Source organism: Diachasma alloeum, unplaced genomic scaffold (genome assembly GCF_001412515.2).
Source record: "Diachasma alloeum isolate Michigan unplaced genomic scaffold, Dall2.0 Dall_scaffold_00513, whole genome shotgun sequence".
Classification (NCBI taxonomy): Eukaryota; Metazoa; Arthropoda; class Insecta; order Hymenoptera; family Braconidae; genus Diachasma; species Diachasma alloeum.
This window is the reverse complement of record NW_021680645.1, coordinates 431,176-450,263: the sequence shown is the minus strand read 5'-3', so window position 1 is coordinate 450,263 and position 19,088 is coordinate 431,176. Positions and strand designations below refer to the sequence as shown.

At 38.2% G+C, this 19,088-nt stretch overlaps 1 protein-coding gene across 1 annotated transcript; it reads right to left on the bottom strand.

The window, feature by feature from the left end:
- Positions 1 to 293: 293 nt before the first annotated feature.
- Positions 294 to 17,806, bottom strand: LOC107042712 (YLP motif-containing protein 1). The gene is made up of 5 exons (XM_015263872.1): positions 17,588 to 17,806; positions 11,606 to 11,699; positions 7,856 to 8,240; positions 4,172 to 4,927; positions 294 to 1,217 (listed from the first exon to the last, which is right to left on the bottom strand). The coding sequence occupies exons 2-5, from the start codon at positions 11,694 to 11,696 to the stop codon at positions 671 to 673; spliced, it is 1,779 nt and encodes a 592-aa protein (XP_015119358.1). The 5' UTR covers positions 11,697 to 11,699; positions 17,588 to 17,806; the 3' UTR covers positions 294 to 670.
- Positions 17,807 to 19,088: the final 1,282 nt, after the last annotated feature.

Here is a 19,088-nt window from a genome sequence, read left to right as displayed (position 1 = left end):
TCGGCAAACGTGACAGCTGATCCCCAGTACAATTATCAATGGAGGAGATTGGCGTAAGTGATTAGTAGTTTATCGTAAAAGTGTGATAAAACAATTCTTAAAAACATTACAAAATTTGTCAAAGAGCTTCTTTTCGTACAATAGTCGTGTTGCGGTGTGCCAAAGGATTTATTATTTCGTCTTTCCTCCCCTCATGATGGTGACTGACCGGTCGCCATTTGCCACGCTAATTATACATTATTCATATCCCCTCTACTGAATTCATTCCTCAATATTAATTAAAAACGCTCTTTGAAAATGTTTAGAATTTTTTTTTTTTTTCAATCCAAATTCATCATTTTCGAGGGTCTTTGAGTGAAGGGACATTGAGCCGAAATCTCGTGATAAAAATCGACCAAAAAAAGCAGTCTAGATAACATTCGGTACATAATTGACCCGGGCCTGAAGATATCAAAATTTAAAGTCCATTACAAACGTCCTACTTTGCCCCATCTTCTCCCATTTTTTTATCCCATTAAATCATATCTCTATTCTCGATAAAAGTTTCCTCTAACAAAAACTAAAACTATACTCCTGAATAATAATATTAAATTGTACAAAATAAAGAACAATTCTAAGTAAAAAAATATGTGATATGAGATTGGCCCTCTCCTGCCCTCATGTGCTGTCATCAGTCAGTGTCATCACTCTGTTCATCAGCAGGCTTAGGCGGACATTCGTGGTACACAACACAGCAACTCTGATTGCATTGACAGATCAAGCGTCTCCTCATCTCCATGTAGGCCTTCTGGACCGTTGGGGGTTCATGGCTCAATCGTCTCCTGGCGATCTCGTCTGAGTGCTTGAGCATGGGGGTCAAGTCCCGTCCGCTCTTCTTTCCCCTTTCTCGGAGAGTCCCATCTTTACGTGTGATACTCTCGAAGTAGTGACTCGTGTGGCGTATCTGTTCCACCGAAAACTTGAAGACGCAGTCGTGACACTCGTATTTGTGAATTCTATCGACTTGCTTTATTAAACCAGTCTCTTTTTTATCAGGTACAAAACTTTTGCTAGCTGTATCTTTACACGTGCGTGTGTGAAGGAAAATGGCACTGCATTTGCATTTGTGCAGTTGTCCGGGTTCTAGAAACATCGCCTGCGGTTCTGTACTAGGGGGGTACTTACAGGGGTGAATGAATGTGATACCGCAACTTCTGCACACTGCGTGTACGTCATAGCTGGAAAATGAATAACGAGTGGCTGGTTGGTGGTAATTTGACTGATAAAGAAAATTCTCGTATGTAGGGGAGGGTGGGACAATATGGACATCTGAGTAAAATGAACACTCAAAGCATTTGCGAAAAACAATTTTTTTTTCCAAATGCAGATTTTGGAAAATTGCTTCATTGGGCAATATAAACACTTGGTAAATCGGTATAGGATGGACTAAAATGGACGCTCAACAAATTCAAATAAAAAAATCAATCGAATTTTAAAAAATTGCTTCTTGTCAAATTGAAGATTCAGACTCCGAGAGCGATTGGGGTACCGTTCGAGCAGCGGCTCGATACACTTTTCTACACTCTCCTAAAACGAATAAAATATCGACGATTTCACTCGCTGACTACATGGTGGTGTGTTTAATGAAATGACAAGCGATACTAACTCGATTCTGGTTGAATTGAAACTGATTAGAATAAAAAGATCCTCGAGGTAGTAGCAAATTTTTTTTTTATTGTTTACATTCGATAACTCCGGTTGGTAAACGGATCAGCGGAATAATTATCTACACCAAGCCGCGTCAAGGATGTGTGAATATTCAATTTGACAACAGAACTCGATTTTGTGGTATTTTTTGAGTAAAATTAAAGGAAATCACATGAATGATGAGGTATCTGAAAATAACTCAACAAGAAGAACAAGTTTCATTGGGGTGAAAAATGCGGTTGCCATGAAAAAAAAAGTACTTTTTGTCATTCCAGCCGTGAGGTAGCGCTTCACGGACGCTCCGCTCCGCGTTCGTGAATCTTTGCCTACGGTCGTCATAACAAAAAATACTGTTCGTCATACGGCCAAAAAAAACTTTTCTAGCTTATATGATTGCAGCCTCATATTCGCCAGAAAAGTTTTTTTCGGCCTAGTGACGAAATATACGATTTTGTCATTTCGGCCGTAAGACAGCGTTTCACGAATCTCTGCCTACGGGCGTCATGACAAAAAATATTGTTCGTCATACGGCCAAAAAAAAACTTTTCTAGCTCATATCGTCGCATTAAAATCAAAGGGGCGTAAGTGCCAAAAAACCCATTTTAAAAGTGAAAGGGGCGTATGTTCCGAATTCCTGTTTTTTCGGTTTTTCATGGAATTTCTGACCAAAAATCGGAAAAAAAAAATCTAGGAAAAAGGCGTAATTGCTATATTTCAACGGGAAAGGGGCGTATCTCCACACTTACGCCTGTTTCATTTCATTCAAAAAATGACACTTACGCCCTCTTTACATTATGTGTTGTGCACTTCGGATGACACATTTCATGTTGAAATAAAACGAAAAGGGCGTAAGTCCCACATACGCCTCTCTCTCATTATATCTTAGGTCTACTCGCGATAATGAGTTTTATATTGTTATATCAACATAAAACGCTTTAACTATTTTCTTCTTCCTTTATGGTCTCATTTTCTTCCGAAGTGTTCAAAGCAGTCACGACTCGAAATTTCATACAGATAATTTCCTGAAATTCGCAGTCATAATTTAAAAAAATGAAATAAATTAATGAATGAAATCGAATAAATTTAGAAGAAAATTTTAGAAAATTTTAGTTTAGTTACTGATATTTCTCATGAAATTGTTTCATTCAAGCAAAAAATCAAAGGGAAATAATTTGAACATTCATGATGAGAGGGAGGGAGGGGAGGTTAATGTAGAATCAAATATTATTTATTATTAGGGCTGTAGTGCATGTGATTCCGTTTATACTTGATGAATCAATAGGAACGAACAGTAACAAATGAAGGGACATATATATTGGAGTTACGCCCCTCTGTGATTATTGTTTCAAAAACAAAGGGACGTATGTGCCTGAGTTACGCCCCTTTGGAATTATTCATTCTCAATATGAGCTAGAAAAGAAACAAAAAGTATAAAAAGAAAGAGGCGTATGTGCTGGAGATACGCCCCTTCAGTACTTGCTAGTCGGACTTACGTCCATTTGCCACTTCAGAAATTTGTCCACAAAAAACCTTTCATAAGTTGAGAAAACTACATTTCGAAGGAAAAAAAAACATACGCCCCTTTGGTATTAAGAGAAAAAAAATCTCAGAGAAATGGCACTTACGGCCCTTTGATTTTAATGCGACGATATGATTGCAAACTCATATTCGCCAGAAAATTTTTTTTCGGCCTAGTGACGAAATATACTATTGTGCTTGCAGCTTGCAAGCATGATCCTTAAAGCTCAAAATAATGCATACATCGAATGTCCCCCTCGGAACCCTACAACTTGTGTTTCGAACATTTTTTTGTTACTTGCCCGTTTTAAGAAATTTGGCTGCCTTGTTTCAGATGGGACACCCTGAAACCTCGACTATATTTTGTCATTTTGGCCGTAAGGCAGCGCTTCACGGACGCTACGCAAAGCACTGCGAGATAGTATATTTCGCGTCGAGTGTCACTGGGGTTTTCGACGAGAGTGAGGGGTGTCAATCACACGAGTCGAAAACCCCTGTGGCACTAGACGCGAACGATATTTTTCCGTAGTGACTTTCACTTTTACCAGTTCGGGGAAGGGTCAATACCAATCCCCGGACTGGGAAAAGTGAAGGACAATACATAAAAGTATTTTTCGGTATAATGACGAAATACACTATCAAGGGTATGATGAGTCCACAAACACTGGCACTAATGAATTTGTGGGATGAATTATCCTGGGATGAATTAATCAGATACCTCGGATAATTTACCAACGGGTATGATGAACCAAGGATAAATTGTCAGTAGATCGGATGTCAACAATACAATCGTCGCTGGAAAAATTGTCTTCAGATTTCTTTTCATTTACTAATTTTGCCACGGAAATTTTGTCCGAGGATCAAAAAGCGTGTTACCACGAAACTTGCTGCTATTCCACTTCGCCCCGGCTTCAACTTAGCCCCACTTGCCTTCAAAAAAATTACCCCGACAAATACATGTACAAACCTTGGATTTTTGGCTTTAGAAGGTGGCTGAGTCTTCAACTCCCCAACCTGTGAAATGTGCACCGACGGAATCGATGCGAGTGGCTTTCGCTCAAACTCCTCAAAAAATTCTTCCTGAATCGGCTGTTCCTCCACAACCGATTCCTGTGGGGCATGATACGATTCCTGATGTTGCGCCTGATACTGTTCTTGATACTGTTCTTGGGGTCTATAATTGTACGGAATTGATTCCACAGGAGGTTGATAAAACGTCGGTTGCGGTGTCGCTGCAGGCTGTGGATTGTCCTCGGGCACCATGTACTCAGTATCGAACTTCCTCACGGGGGGTATTGAGAGGATTTCTTGAGGGACAACCGATATCTGACTCATCCATCTCTGTGGTGGTGCGATATTTGAGGTGAATGCTCCCGGTGGCTGTTCATAGCTCTGCTCTGGCGGGTGATAGATCGCGGTGGTTGGTGGTGGTGGGGGTGGTGGTGGTGGTGATTCGTCCAGATCCACTACTTCAACTGGCCCAGGTGCTGACTTCTTCGCCATGCGCCTCTTCTGAGTTCTCATTTTGTTGTTTGAACACTCAACAATCTGAATATCATTGTTAGGCTCGGGTTTGATACGTGGTGGAGGTGGTGGTGTTGCCTTCGGCCAGGGCGAAGCAGCCACTTCCTTCTCGTTTCGGTAGAATCTAGATCTTTTTGAGTCTCGACTAACATCGACTTGCTCGTCGACTTGCCCATTGCATTCATCCCACCTTGATGCCCTTTAATGATAAATGGTATTGAGACTATCGTGGAGATCGGGCTGAATATATTTTTTCATCACGCTGTGACGAAAAGTGAACTTTTCGACACGCTCCGCGTACCTAAAAGTCCAATTTCCGCCACATTGTGATGAAAAATATTGTTCGTAACTCGTGAAAAAATGTTTTTTAGCTCGTGGGATTATATCACTCGCCTTCGGCTCGTGATGTAAACCTCTCACTCGCCAAAAAACATTTTTTTGCACTCGTTACGAAATATACTATTTTGTTCACCTCATGCCGAAAAGTGCCTTCTCGTTTACTCGTAAATGAGAAGTAAATGACAAGTCTTGTCGTTGACTTGCAAACGAAAAAGGCAAATTCCGTCTTATTCGTATCAGAATGTACTATTTTAATTTTCGAGGAAAAGTTGTTTTTTGCTTTCAAATGGAAGCCTTGTCTTCGACCGATTTTTTGATTTTCTAATTTTGATTTAAAATTGTCTAGAATGTTATGAAACGTGAAGAAATTATGTTTTTAAAGTCATCTTTGTATGGATGTATTCGACAACTTGGGTTTTTGGTGATTAATTTTTAGAAAATTCAACATAAATGCGGTCAAATTTGTAGATAAAAATTGGAAATTTTGACTCATTGTAGTTATTATTGAGCACAACTTTGGCGCGCTGTTTCAGCTCGATCGGTTCAGTAGTTTCTGAAATATAACAACTTGTTTAACCCGTCACGTACGGCGTCGATACCATACATCAACCCATAAACTTGTCCTATCGGCCGGGGTCAATGTATGGTATTGACCCTTTCCATCAACAGTAAAAAATAATTTTCTCGAATTCTAACAGACATTGACATTTGGAAAAGATATTTAGAAAGTCAATGGAATTGTTTCTGTAATGAACTATTGTATTTTTTTTTTTTTCAATGCATTTATAATATTTTTTTCTATGAGAGACGTCTTTGGGCTCGTCGTCAGCGTGCTGGCCCTATAAACCAAAGCGTCCCAGTAGCGCAGGTTCGAGTCCCGGTGATGAAAGATTTTTTCATCGCCGGAAAACGAACCCAGTGCATGTGGAGTTACATATAACTTAGCTTAGAGGCAAGTGCGGGTAGGGAATTAGGCTGGGATACCGCGTAGGTACTGGGACGGGTAGGTAAAAGACCACAACGGTCATACCAGCTGGCACCACCCAATTTATTTTTTTCTATGAAAAGTTGTAGATGAAAATTATACATCCAATCGATTCAATCATATTAAATCATCTCGTTTATCGACAAAATATCCCCCAAAAAATTTGAAATTTTTACTGAAAATACTTCAATGATCCTGCTATCGAATGGCAGAAGTTAAATTTCGATTTGTTGAATAATTTGTTTGTTATAAATAAATTCAGCATGTTCGAAGATATCGGCAACCAATTGTCGGCCAACATTGAAATTGGTGTCAAAAATGAGGAAATTCTCTAGGAATTGATTTCGAAGTTCAATACAATCAATGCATTTTATTTCAATTTTTTTCGTTTGACTGTTTTCAAGTTATCATTTGCAATGAAACGTTCTGTCGACGAGAAATATGCAGGAAAGTAATGATATCAAAATGGCGACAAAATGGGAAAAAATTACCAAAATCAGGGCAGATACGTCGAGCAGAAAAACCATACGATCATTTACTATTAAATTGTCCGAAACCCAGCCAAATAGTTTCAAAAATAATAAAAATAGACATAAATTCATTAAATCCACGAAATACTCATAGCACATATTCATCCAAGATTTATTGAAATTGAACAAAAATTTAATTATTGTCGCCACATTTACCTCAGAATATCGTTACGCGTAAGTCAAATATCGAGAGGTTCATTTACAAAGATAATTTGAGTATGACGTGAATTGAAAATTGAATATTTCGTAAGACAATTACAGTAATTGTGATATAAAGACTAATCAAAAATATTTTAATTTCAGTCAGAGTCAAATCACTCATTGTCATCATAATTTGTCATTCATTTAAGAGATCAGATAAAAAAATACACTGACATTAATACGAAGTTCATTCGCAAGATATACATACATAAATTCACTTATTATTATAGTCCAAAATAAAGTTCTCACTAGAGCCCAAAAACCAGTTCCCTTAGATGTTTTGGTGAGGAATTCAAGGAAAAATTGACTAGTCACATTAAATAAATTATCCAGTCACTCAATAACAATGCTCCTTTCCTTTGAATACAGAAATTGTTTTACCCCAAAGAAAAACGGTTGCAACGGGGTGTGACACAAAAATGATCGGCTAATCTCAAATCGAAAAGATGTTAGAGACGCCAGAGATTCAAAATGTGGGTACCCAAATTAAACTATGTCACTCTGTACTTATCTTGTCGAAAGCCACCGAAGGAAAGAGGCCGAGAGTCCTCGCGAATTTCCCTTGGGATCCCCGAATTAAATTCTGTGTGACTCACGTGTTTATCTCTTCGATACATTAGACTCCTATTTTATTTTTAATGAGGCTTGTAGTTTTCTTCTTTTCCTGTGGTCATTATTACCAATATCTAATTTTCTTACACGTTCATTGAATAACGGAGTTGACGCGTCTGAAGTTTCCCGGCTGTTGGGACAAGCCGCGTTATATGGGCGCCGTACGGGAGGTGTTAAATTTCGTTTTTCCTCAATATATCAAAAACTACTGCACCGATTAAAATTTTTTGGTCAAAATACTCAAAGTAAGCCAATCAGAGTATATAGGCTCTTCAATACACAGTTTGGAGATATTGCCGCGGCGCTACGCAATTACGACTCAATCTCACATAAATTATCGAATTAAAAGAGAACTGCATGAAATATCCCCATTATTGGAAGACAACGTTTTGTTTCAGGAAAGCATAGGAAATACCCATGAATTTCTCAATTATAGTGAAGGAATGAACACGCCATCTACCTGGGAGATTCATGATCATGATGAGATCTGTGTTTGTGATGTTTCCGAGACTTCTTCCTCTTGATTTCATCAGCTGATCTGGGATCAGCACTCGAAGATCTGGAACGAACGCTCGAAGATCTGGGATCAATACTTGAAGTTCTGCTCGAGGTATCCTCCCTATGATGTCTTTCAAACCCAGACCCGTTTTTCGAAGATCTTGACAGATCTTCGGGCTCCTCCCATTCTCTACGTACAGAGCCAGAACGCTCTCTTTGGTCTTCATGCTTCACTCTCCGAGGGTCGTACTCAACATGAGAGTGGCGAAGTTTCTCTCTCTTTTCTTTATCATGCTGGGAATGAGAGCGACGGTGCTTTTCGCGTCGTTCGTCCAGGTATGAATTCACTGATATTTTTTTTACCGAAAAGACAAGAAAATTATGAAAATAATTAACATTCACCAAACATCGACGGAGTGATAACATGACTCGATATTCATATTCGAAGTGAGTGACAATATGATTACAAAATGTTATCGATTACACGTGATTACACAATCCTGAGTGCAATGATTGGGGATTATAATAAACCCTCCCTAAGTGCTCAGCTCCGGGGGTTAGATTTCTCCGAACTAGCACTTATTCTGGCGGCCCCTTCTGTTAGTGAAAGGTTCCCGGATTTTGTTTTCCTCCTGAAAAATGCCCCGGAGAAAAATCACCGGAAAATTTTTCGCACGAAAAAATGTTCCCCAGAAAAATTGATATGTCCACTAGAAAAAAAAACCCATATAAAATTTTCCTGGAAAATATGAAATCAAACACATTCCTAATATCCATTATTTTCTTGAAGTCGACAATTTCTGAAGATCATGAATAATTTACACACACCTTTTTGTCAAAATAGGATTCAATTCTTCAAATAGAACATCTACAGTCAGCAACATACAAAAAATTGAATGTGAATTTCAAATGTACAGTCGCGGACTTAAGTTCGTGAACAGCCTGCACTTGCATCCTATGTGTTTTGTTCATAAACTTTAGTACCCGACTATACATATCAACATTGGTCGGTAAACAATGAATTGACTAAACAATCGCAAATGAAAAAGAAAGACGACTTTTGTCATTAATTTTTTCATTTTTATCCTTTAAGAGCGAAAAAAAGAAACTCAATTAGCATTTTCTGAAGAAAAACTCCAAACAAAATCTCACATTCGAAAAAAATTCGTAAAGAAAATTAATTTCAATGACAACAATTTGCCGAGAAAGGATTGACGGGGAAAAAATTCGCGGAAATTTTTCAACGGGGAAAAAAACCCGGGGGAAAATTCTACTTGAGAAAAATTCACCGGGGAAAAAAATTCCCAGAATTTTTCAACGGGGAAAGCAGCTCCGGCCACGTTGGTGAAAGAACGAGAGCACCGTTGTTGAAAAGAGGTGTATGTAAAACGTTAGTGGGGGAAAAGCCACGAACTGAAATCCAAAGAGGTTCGCGATCGCGAGAGAGAACATGTATGGAGGAGACGGTACTGGTGGGGGAACCATTCTACTCGCGCGGTGGGGCAGTCAGGGTTGCCAGATTGGGCGACTTACCATCAAATGGGCGATTTTCAAATTCCATTTGACATCTAATTATGACCGTTGGTGATTTGGCGATTTCATATTTTTCGTGTGATTTGAGAAAATGACATCGAGACCTTATTAACAGACAACCGTGTCTACATAGAGAACTCATACAACTTCACGCTTGTCTGTTATTAAGATGTCGATATAACTCTGTAAAATATGGGAAATCTTTGGTGAAAAATAATAGAATCGAATATACATGTAATTCTTATAATATTTGCAGGAAAATTCTTGATTCTTAGAAACTATTCCCTATGGGCAGGATTGGAAAACTATTTTTTTATTTTATTTTTTCTATTTCATTGGTTTATCGAAGTAATTCTCGATTTGAAACCCCTCCTTTAGCCTACCTCCCCTCCTTTCTTTTTCCTCTCATTGTTATCTGCGGTATCATGGCCGTCTTACTCTTAGCTGTACCCCATTCGAGCTAGGACTGCACGGGAAACCATGTAAAACCCCAGTCGCACAGCCGGCCGATTGTGCAGTGCCCTAATATATCCACCTGTCACACTGACTAGATGGAGACACACTAGGCCGCTACACCGTACCTACCGCCCGCAATTTTTGGGCGAGCGAGGTGTTCCTATGCGGTCACCCATCCAAGTACTAACACCCAGCTCAACGCTGCTTAGCTTGGATGTCCGCCGGAGCAACACCTCACCCACCTAGCCATTACAGTCGGTGGATTGGAAAACTAAATTACTTCAGATAAATGACATGGTTTCTGACCTGTCAAAAACTGGCACCTTTCATTGACATAAAGCGAAACCTTGATATTTTCTCATATCTCGCAATTTTCAAACGTCGGAAGAATCATACCACGCACAGTTCACGGTCCGGAAGGGTTAAACGTCACAACCACCACAATTCGCAAAAGTCAAACAACAAAGGAAGGCTGGATAATGTCAAGGGCCCAAGAACCACAAGGACAATTCATCTCCCGCAACGGGAGAGGCAAACAGAAACATCACAAGGGTCAAAATAGAAACAGGCAAACAGGACACTCACAAAGAATTATCTGATCTACTTCTCCTGTTTCACCCTTGTGATCTTCATGATCAGGTCCAACCCTCCTGATTGTACTGCGCGCCTCCGTCGGCTGACGTTTTTGGTAGTTTCACCCTTCAAATGCATTTTCTGGCGATATTAGCGTCAACTTTATCTGGCAACCCTGGAGGCAGTCAGCACTTACGCAGGCGAGCACTTACGGAGGGTTCACTGTACAGTGATTACCACTGCCAAGAAATGTGATGACATGATTACAAGTGATTCAGTTGATTACAGCTAGCGATTATCGAATCTTTGTAATGATTGAAATAATAGAATAAACAACTTTTCGTTCAACTCTTCGACTTGAACATTATGCTTGATCTTTATACTTGATTCTTCCTGGTTAGATTCTTACGTTTCTCTTATGTTTGGTACCTAAACTTGATTCTTGACTCTTATAATATTTCACCATAATTATAACACAGTTGATTGGTTGGTAGGAATTTCGGTTTTGAATAACTAAAATTCATACGCACGATTAAGGTGATTTCTACTGATTACATTAATTTCGAATGATTACATCCTGATAACAAAAACTAGTGACAAGACATGTAGTCCCGTGATTTCAGAGATTAAAATGACTTCATTGATTGTGACTACAATTTGATTATACTAGTGATTGACTTTATGATTGCCCATATAAAGAATCCATTGATATAAAATTAATTTATGTCCTTAGGGCCGAACCGAGCAAAGCGAGGATAGAATCGCGGTTTTTGGGCCCAAATTTCGGTTAATATAACTCATATGATTATAATCCTCGTCTGAAAATATCATTGGTTCTTTCGTTAGGGGAGGGAGGGGTAAAGTGGACACTTAAATTAAAAAATAATATTTATACCTCAGAAACAGATTCATCAATTCAGAGCAATCTAAGACAAAGCTCAGCTCATCTGAAAGAGAAAAAATTGTTCTTTTCCTTGTCAAAAAAAATATTCCGTTTCATCAACAATTCAATCCGTCCTTAGCAATAAAAGAAATCAAAAGTGTCCATTTTACCCCACCCTCTCCTATTCATTTCTTTCGCTTGGGCAAGTAACTAAAGGCGTAACTTAATCGAATGTACCCACTACTTCAAAGAGAAAAAAAGACTTACAAGCATTCTCGTAGTTATCTGGAGATCCCTCTAAAATTTCTCGTTTGACGTAGTGAAATCGGTCACGGTACTCCCTTGATGGATCTGCCATTATCTGGAACCATGCAAATCCAAGAAGGCGATGATCAATCATGCAATTACCATATCTAAAGTGTCGTAATATCATGTTTGTTTCAATTGAGAATGTTTGGAATTGATGAGTTATTGCTCGTTTCGATACTGGATCGTACCATCAATAGATAAGCAGACCAATAGATAGATGGTTAAGGGAAAATTGAGGGGCTTTAATAACTTCCTCTGGTGGCTGGAGTTACGAAATCCAAGTTGTCTTGTTCAATTTTTCTATTTGTCAAATTGTGACGTAATGCATATTCTACACCGTTTTCTGATAAATCATTTTCATTATGAACTTTTTCTCTTTTCGGATTATTTACATCAATATTTGAACGAAAACGCGGGAGCACTGTCTAAAATGTCGCTAACAAATCAGCGAATGTTCGACATAACACTTTCAAGTCCTTGAAATATGGAATAATTCCTCAAGCCTCATCTCAACTCTTCAATCTACCTATTGGGTTGCCGCTCGATTTTAATATGTGAATTGTCTAATTTTGGTGTGTTTAAGAGGTCTAAATAAAATTTAACTTACTATTAAGAAGAGGACCCATTCGTTCTAATTACCCATTCAATTCTATCATTACACTATGTTTTCGGAGTCCCTGAACATGAATATATGTTAACCACTTTTGCGACCAAGCTAACTTGTGTTGCGGACACTTGGTTACCAAACGTTATGAAATTAATAGGAAAAAGGTGACTGGTCGAGTCGACCTGACCGTAACTATTCACAACAGAAAGTGACCAAGAAAGAGACTAAAATATTTTGGTTTAATCGGTTGAGATCTGCTTATGTGGGATTAAACACTAATGTGTACAATGGTTATCATACGGAGAAGTTAGTAATGAAACCGCGCCAAGAAAGAAACCCTCTAATGCTGTTTACTGAGTTTATTATGGCGCACACTGTTAAATACGAAGAATCCAAGAAAAACCGAGGAATATATAGGGGAATATTAGTGGAAAAATTAAGGTGAATGTATAATTGTGTGTTGAATTTCATGGAACGAATAGTATTTAAAAATCAATCTCACAGCTCGACACATTAAAGTGTCACTCCATAAACTGTGCTTACATTACGTGGCGACCCATAGCGGGCAACTATGAATTCTCTGAACAAAACATAGAACAAAGAAGAAGGAGAAAATGCATTCCAAATTGTCCAATGTTACTGGTCCTTATTTTTCTGAAGTCCGATAGCCGGAGTTGGAGTAAAGATCGAGATGCATCTTCTACGTGCGAGTGAATAAGGAATCACAATCATATGAAATGCACAGAGTTATTATTTCAATTCTGCCCATAATTCCAATATTTTGTGTTTTTGTTTGACTCACGATTAATAGTCAATTTTGCTACACCTTTCCCTATCCCCTGTATTTGAGAATAATTTTTACCCAGTTTTATTGATGTTTTCTTGTAACAATACACCTGGGAACTCCATACATCGTTACATCTTATTGAGACAAGTATTTATGGACATTGAATGCAGAAAATTTCGGAAATCTAATCAATTCTTCACGAAATTAAGGTTAAAACTGTGGAGAATGTTAAACTGAATGTTTATCGCAGAGTCACTAAACCAAATAGGAAAACTTCAGACATAAATTTACCATTAAGACATAAATTTCAATTTCAATTTTTCACCTATATCGCATGCTGGCAGTGGCACCGAAAAGAGGGATATTTTTTTTTTCCTTTAACTCACGACATGTTTTTTCCTTAAACTCACGACATGTCGCGCGATTAGTGAGAAAGTTCGATACTTGTTGAGAGCAGTTGTTCTCCGGATATGAAGATACGCGGCAGCGTATCGGCCAAGGAAAGTTTTTGACTGAGTACTGCTGGGAATCCACACACGAAGTAACTACCCCCTCCACTTCCACCGAATCATAGTTATTAAATTATTGAATAAAATAAAAATGAGACAAATTACATGAAAGAGTATATTTCGTCATTAGGCCGAAAAAAACTTTTTTGGTGAATATGAGTTTGTAGCCCGAGCCGAAGGCGAATTATGATTTCTCGCGTACCTACTTGGCTCGCGATTAAAGCTACACAAAATCTCGCCAAGTAGGTTGACTTGAAATTTTTATCATCTTAAATTTTGAATATCATTTTCATGATTTTCATGATTTCTTCAGTTTTATATGAGTTGCGTCATAATCTTTAAGCTTCATTAATCTGTACTTGGCACTATAGCTTTTGCCCGATTTCACAACTTTTTGTAAACAGACCAGCGGTCGCACGCGTTGTTGGTAAGTGTTTTTTTACAAAAGACTTTTTGTTTTTTTGGGAGATTTCACCTATTTTTGTAAAAACAAGACAGTGTCTTCTGCATTTTTGATTTTTGTAAACGGAACAACACTGTAAACCGAATAAGGACTGAACTTTTCTTTTGCAGAATTTGTTTTTGCTAAAAACTTGTTTCCAATTTTTCGTGGAGATTTTACACACTTTACAATTTCTCGTGAACCGGAAAATAATTTTAGGCCACAAAACGACAATCGCTTTTCTCCCTCTAAACGATTTTTTTGACTCATTCCACCCATCTCATCCATTTACAATTTTTAATATTACAACTTGTGTTAAATTCAAGAACTCAGTCTCGATTATGGCTTTTTGTTGTTAGAAATTGTTTTCTTTTTTTTTATTTCACATGAAATATCATAGCAGAATGATTTTTAGTTGAGAGGTTGGTACAACTTATCCCACGAACGAGAATTAATGTTAATCAAAATCATGCTCTCGATGAATATATTTTCAATTTTTCACCACTATTACCATCACCTTTCTGGAAGAATGGTTATTTAGTACACATTTTCGTTAATCGAACGAGAATCATTCCGTGTTATTGACAGAAGACGCCGGTGTTTACGTCGAGTGGTATTGAAACGCGAGTCCGATCCACCAATTCCTTTTGAATGTCGGACTGACGTCATCCAACACAGCCAACTCCCAACACCTCACGAGATCTCGAGGTAGAAATCAATGGTACCAACGTTCCCACTAAAATCTGCCTCGAATAATTTATTGTACTCTCCTCATTTTATTACCAGACTCATTTACTTATTGTAATAGCGTTTTTTCTTGCACCACTTATTGAGTCAGTAAGCTCGTCACGTTTCTCAGCAATCAAAAAAATTTGTGTGTTTCTCGATTTTTTGTTCTGTCGATAAAACAAGTGACAACTGTCAATGGCGTTGTCACTTATTTTACCTACAACACAAAAAATCGAGAAACACTACAAATTTTTTTTTGTTGCTGAGAAACGCGGCGAGCTTACTCAGTAAGTGGTAGAAGAAAAACGCTAACAACTCAAAACGTGAAAATTGACGTGATCTTTAAGGGTATTTTTTTGCTGTTTGCGAGAAAATTTTACTGTTATCAAATAATTCATATTATTAATGCAATTCATGAGTTACATGCGGGCGAGTATATTTTCCGGATTTATTTATATGGAAAATTTAAATAAGCTCGACTTTCATCAGAAATTTGCAAAATGATTTTAGTACTGAATGATAAATTCTGCAGAAATTTGGCAATTGGAGTTAATGCAAATTTACTAGATGCATAAATGTAAAAAATAGCATGATGGAAATAGTTTTCTTTTCGTGAAAACATACATTAAATTTGATTTTAACAAACTAAATTGTAGAACCACAAAATTAATTATTTTCTCAGTTTGCAAAAATTATCTTTTTCAAACAAAAAAATAATTATTTTTGTAAAAAAAATGTGCCAAGGAAAACATTTCTTAGGTTGCTCCTGGAAATGCGGAAGACAATTTTCTAGATGAATACAAATTCCACAATAAATTTTGAAAAAAAAAACACAAATCACTGAAAATAAGCCAAGTCAGGGTCCAATAAAAAATCTGTGAAGACCTCTTTACTGATTAGTGCATTGCTGGTAACACCGCTCAGTTGCTATCGGTGATCTCAGGGACATTTTCATTCGTTCAATTGTTTCCCTTAATTACTTCAATCCATTTAAGATTGACCCCAAACGGCTAATGCGCAAACCTTTGGTGGCCGTTCCCACGTCTCTTCGATTAATCAATCGACAGGGTAATCGATGTCGCCTCAGGCATTAACCCCTCACGTACGGGGCGCTTTTGCTACCAAGCGCCGTCGGACGCTTAATATCACTCAAATCTGATCGCTTTTGACGAATGGATAACAGCAAAGCCGATATGTAATTGAAACTACAGTATCCCTCTTGCCAATGTTGTTTATTTGGTTAAATTATTATCCACTTTCGGAAATATTCAATTTCGAAGAGAGCTGTGCATTTAGACTAGAGTCGCTGTCTGGCAGGGACCCCGTACGTGAGGGATTAAAGGCAAGTCGTTTCATCAAATATGAATTTTGAAAAATTTAGATTTCTCCCGCAACATTATCTCTTTCCGGAGAATTGTTGCAAATTGTTGTTTTTTTTGGGGAGAACTCAATTTTTTTAAGGTAAGATATGTATCAGTCGGACTATTGTACTCACATTGAAAATCGAAAGTGAAATTTCCACGATATCTCGACGTTTTATTGCCTTTACGATCATTCTAATAGGGGAGGGTGGGGCAAAATGGAACTCGAGGCAAAATGGAACGGTAGTGAATTTTGGTTTTCAAAAACTATAGACCTTCCTTTGCTTCCGAATGAAAGCTTTGTAATTGTGATTTTTTTTCGAATTCTTAATTCTGGGTGTGAAAATGACTATTAGGAATGTCATAAAATTTGAACAAATAGTTATTTTCATCACAAGGTCCACAAAGAATTTTCTGACGAATGTGGCTTTGTAGGCCGAGCCGAAGGCGAGGCCTATTATCACATTCGTCAGAAAATACTTTTGGACCGTGTGATGAATGCAATTTTTCGTCAGAAGGCCCGTAAACCGCGATCAAACCGAGCGAAGCGAGGTTAGAATCGCGGTTTACCGGGTCTTCTCACGAAAATGATGTTTTTGAAGAATATCTGTACGTATGTAGGTATGTATGTGGTCATGTGTGTTCGTATGTCGAGAACTGTCTCCATAACTCGCAAATGATTAAGGCTAAGATGCTGAGACTTAAATCTGTGCTAAATTTCAGCTCGATCGGTTGGGCGGTTCTTGAGATATAACGATTCCTTGCAAATCGTTTTTGCTGACATCTCGTGAAACATTCGATCGATGTTTTTTTTCAAAATACTCGTCATGATGATACTTGAAAAAAGTTGTCTGAATTTCACTCTATATTCGTTTTTTTCCTACCGCTCCATTTTGCCCCACCCTCCCCTCCATATTCGAGATTTTTTTCAGAATTCCGATTTCCGGCACTCATAACGGGAAAACGGGGCTGAGATGGCCTCTGACATAACCTCTTATACCCTCTTACATCCTCCCACAAACGTTTCGATCTTCCTTCATATCAAACATTAAAATTAAGATTTAGATCATTGGTTATGTGCATTATATCATCCCTGCATTTTACCCAGTCAAGCAGCGAGTAAAACTTGTTGCAGGTGATCGACAAATCAATACGAGTAATCGAATTCAAGCTTGTGGTTTTTTTACCCCCGACGATACCCCGAGGAGGCTATATGCATTTAACAAAGTCCGATCGCATATTCACATGTGCTTGAATTCACTTTACTCCGCGAAAACCGAATGAAAATAGTTCCGTCTGTACTAGAACGAAAGTTGCCACTGAGAGGATCCTACCCAACACACTGGTGTTGAGGTTATTTGCTTTGATTTTCAATTCATAATCATCAAATCTTCTTTGATGAAGTTGGGGAAAAAAAACTAATGACGATTATTGGAATAGATCTCTGTTTCGATGAGTCATCGACGAAAAAGACCTATTGGCCAGATAAAACAATGGCAACATACCTGAAAAATCCGGGATGAACTGTGAGTAGATTTCCTGTTCTGATTCTCCCCCCTTAGATAATCAATGGTTCCTTCTACTGTAACTAAATAACTAAATGGATTCAATCCGATACTTTATCATTTGTGACTCACTCATAATAATATCAACAAATGCTCAACAGTTTGTCCCGAAATTCCAATTCTAGACGATGCGTAGTATTCCTCTGTCTCAGATGTAAACATTCCATTCCCCATTTTGCGTATAGTCAATCTGAGGGGAGAGAGCTTCTCGGCAGTGTACCCCCACTCTACCTAGTCCCTAGTTGTTTTAGTATACCCCACTCCCAGAAACCAACGGATACTCTTTGCAATACGTCGTCGACACGAGGCATTGATGCTTCAAGGCCAATCCTCCGTCTACGATGCACAGTGCCATCTCTCGGTGTTCTCTTTACTCCTCCGTCCATGCTCGTTCTGTGAATTTTCAGGGCCCGTGAGACGACGGGAGTGGAATCGACGGTTTTTCGGTAGTTGATTCAGGGCCAGTTCTTCTGTTCGTTTTGGTTATATCCTCTAACTGTAGTAGAGGCAAGCACCATTTCTCGATTTCTCCTCCTCGGGGCCAGCTTTTAGTTTAGCTAACCACAGTTAAACGTCGGTTAAAGTTAAATTAACTCCAGATTGAGATCCCCGATTGGCTATGATCAGTGGTGGGGGAGTCTAAACTTAACTTTAATCATGGGTCAACTGTGGTTAACTTGAACCAAAAATTGGCCCTCAGTGCACGTATTGTCAAGCAGTAAACGAGAGCTTTCAGAGAAAACATCGGCCGTTACCCTCTGCTTCAAGAGACGAGAGTGTAGCCACTTAAGGTTGTTGTCGTATAACTTTTTTTTCGACAGTTTTAAAAAAAAAGTTTTTCGTAGATCGCTCTAAAAATTAGCTGTAAAATAAGCCCATTATAATTGCAATTGACCATCTCAAACTTAAGATAATTTTTTTTGAATTTTACATGTTAAATGCAGTTTCATCGTTTTCAATTTTTTTAAAAACCACTCGACCCTTTTTATTAAAAAAAAAATACAGTGTAGGAATAGTGTCAATCAATGTACAGAAAAAAAACATGAAATTTTTTTGACCATTTCATTTTCGAGAAATCATCATAGAAAGTTGTTTTTTTCCCCCAATGGGCGGGACAAGTGAGTTCAGTATGCGAGTCGTGACAACAACGCAGCAGCTTCGAGTCGGTGGCGCGGATGTATTTGAAATGCCGGGTTATAATGAGTAGTTCAAAAATGCGGTAATTCAGTCTTTTTTTTTTATTGACTATCTATAAACACTGTCATAATTAACAAACATGGAAAATAGTATAATAAAATAATAGATACCCTAGTCGTGGAAAAACCTAAGGCAGAGGCGTAACACGCCTGATCAGAATTTCGGATAGGACTTGATCAGTTTCTGATCGAGGCCTGAACAGAATTTCCACTCGGGATGAGCTTCGCGAGACAATCTTTGTAGT

Bases quoted from the DNA above. Each gene is read 5' to 3' on its own strand.
- LOC107042712 (XM_015263872.1), bottom strand. From the start codon at position 11,696: ATGGCAGATCCATCAAGGGAGTACCGTGACCGATTTCACTACGTCAAA. The intron at 8,241-11,605 runs GTAAGTCTTTTT...AAAAAATATCAG, and splicing joins AGATAACTACGAGAATGCTT to TGAATTCATACCTGGACGAA. The intron at 1,218-4,171 runs GTTTGTACATGT...TTCATTTTCCAG, and splicing joins TCTAAAGCCAAAAATCCAAG to CTATGACGTACACGCAGTGT.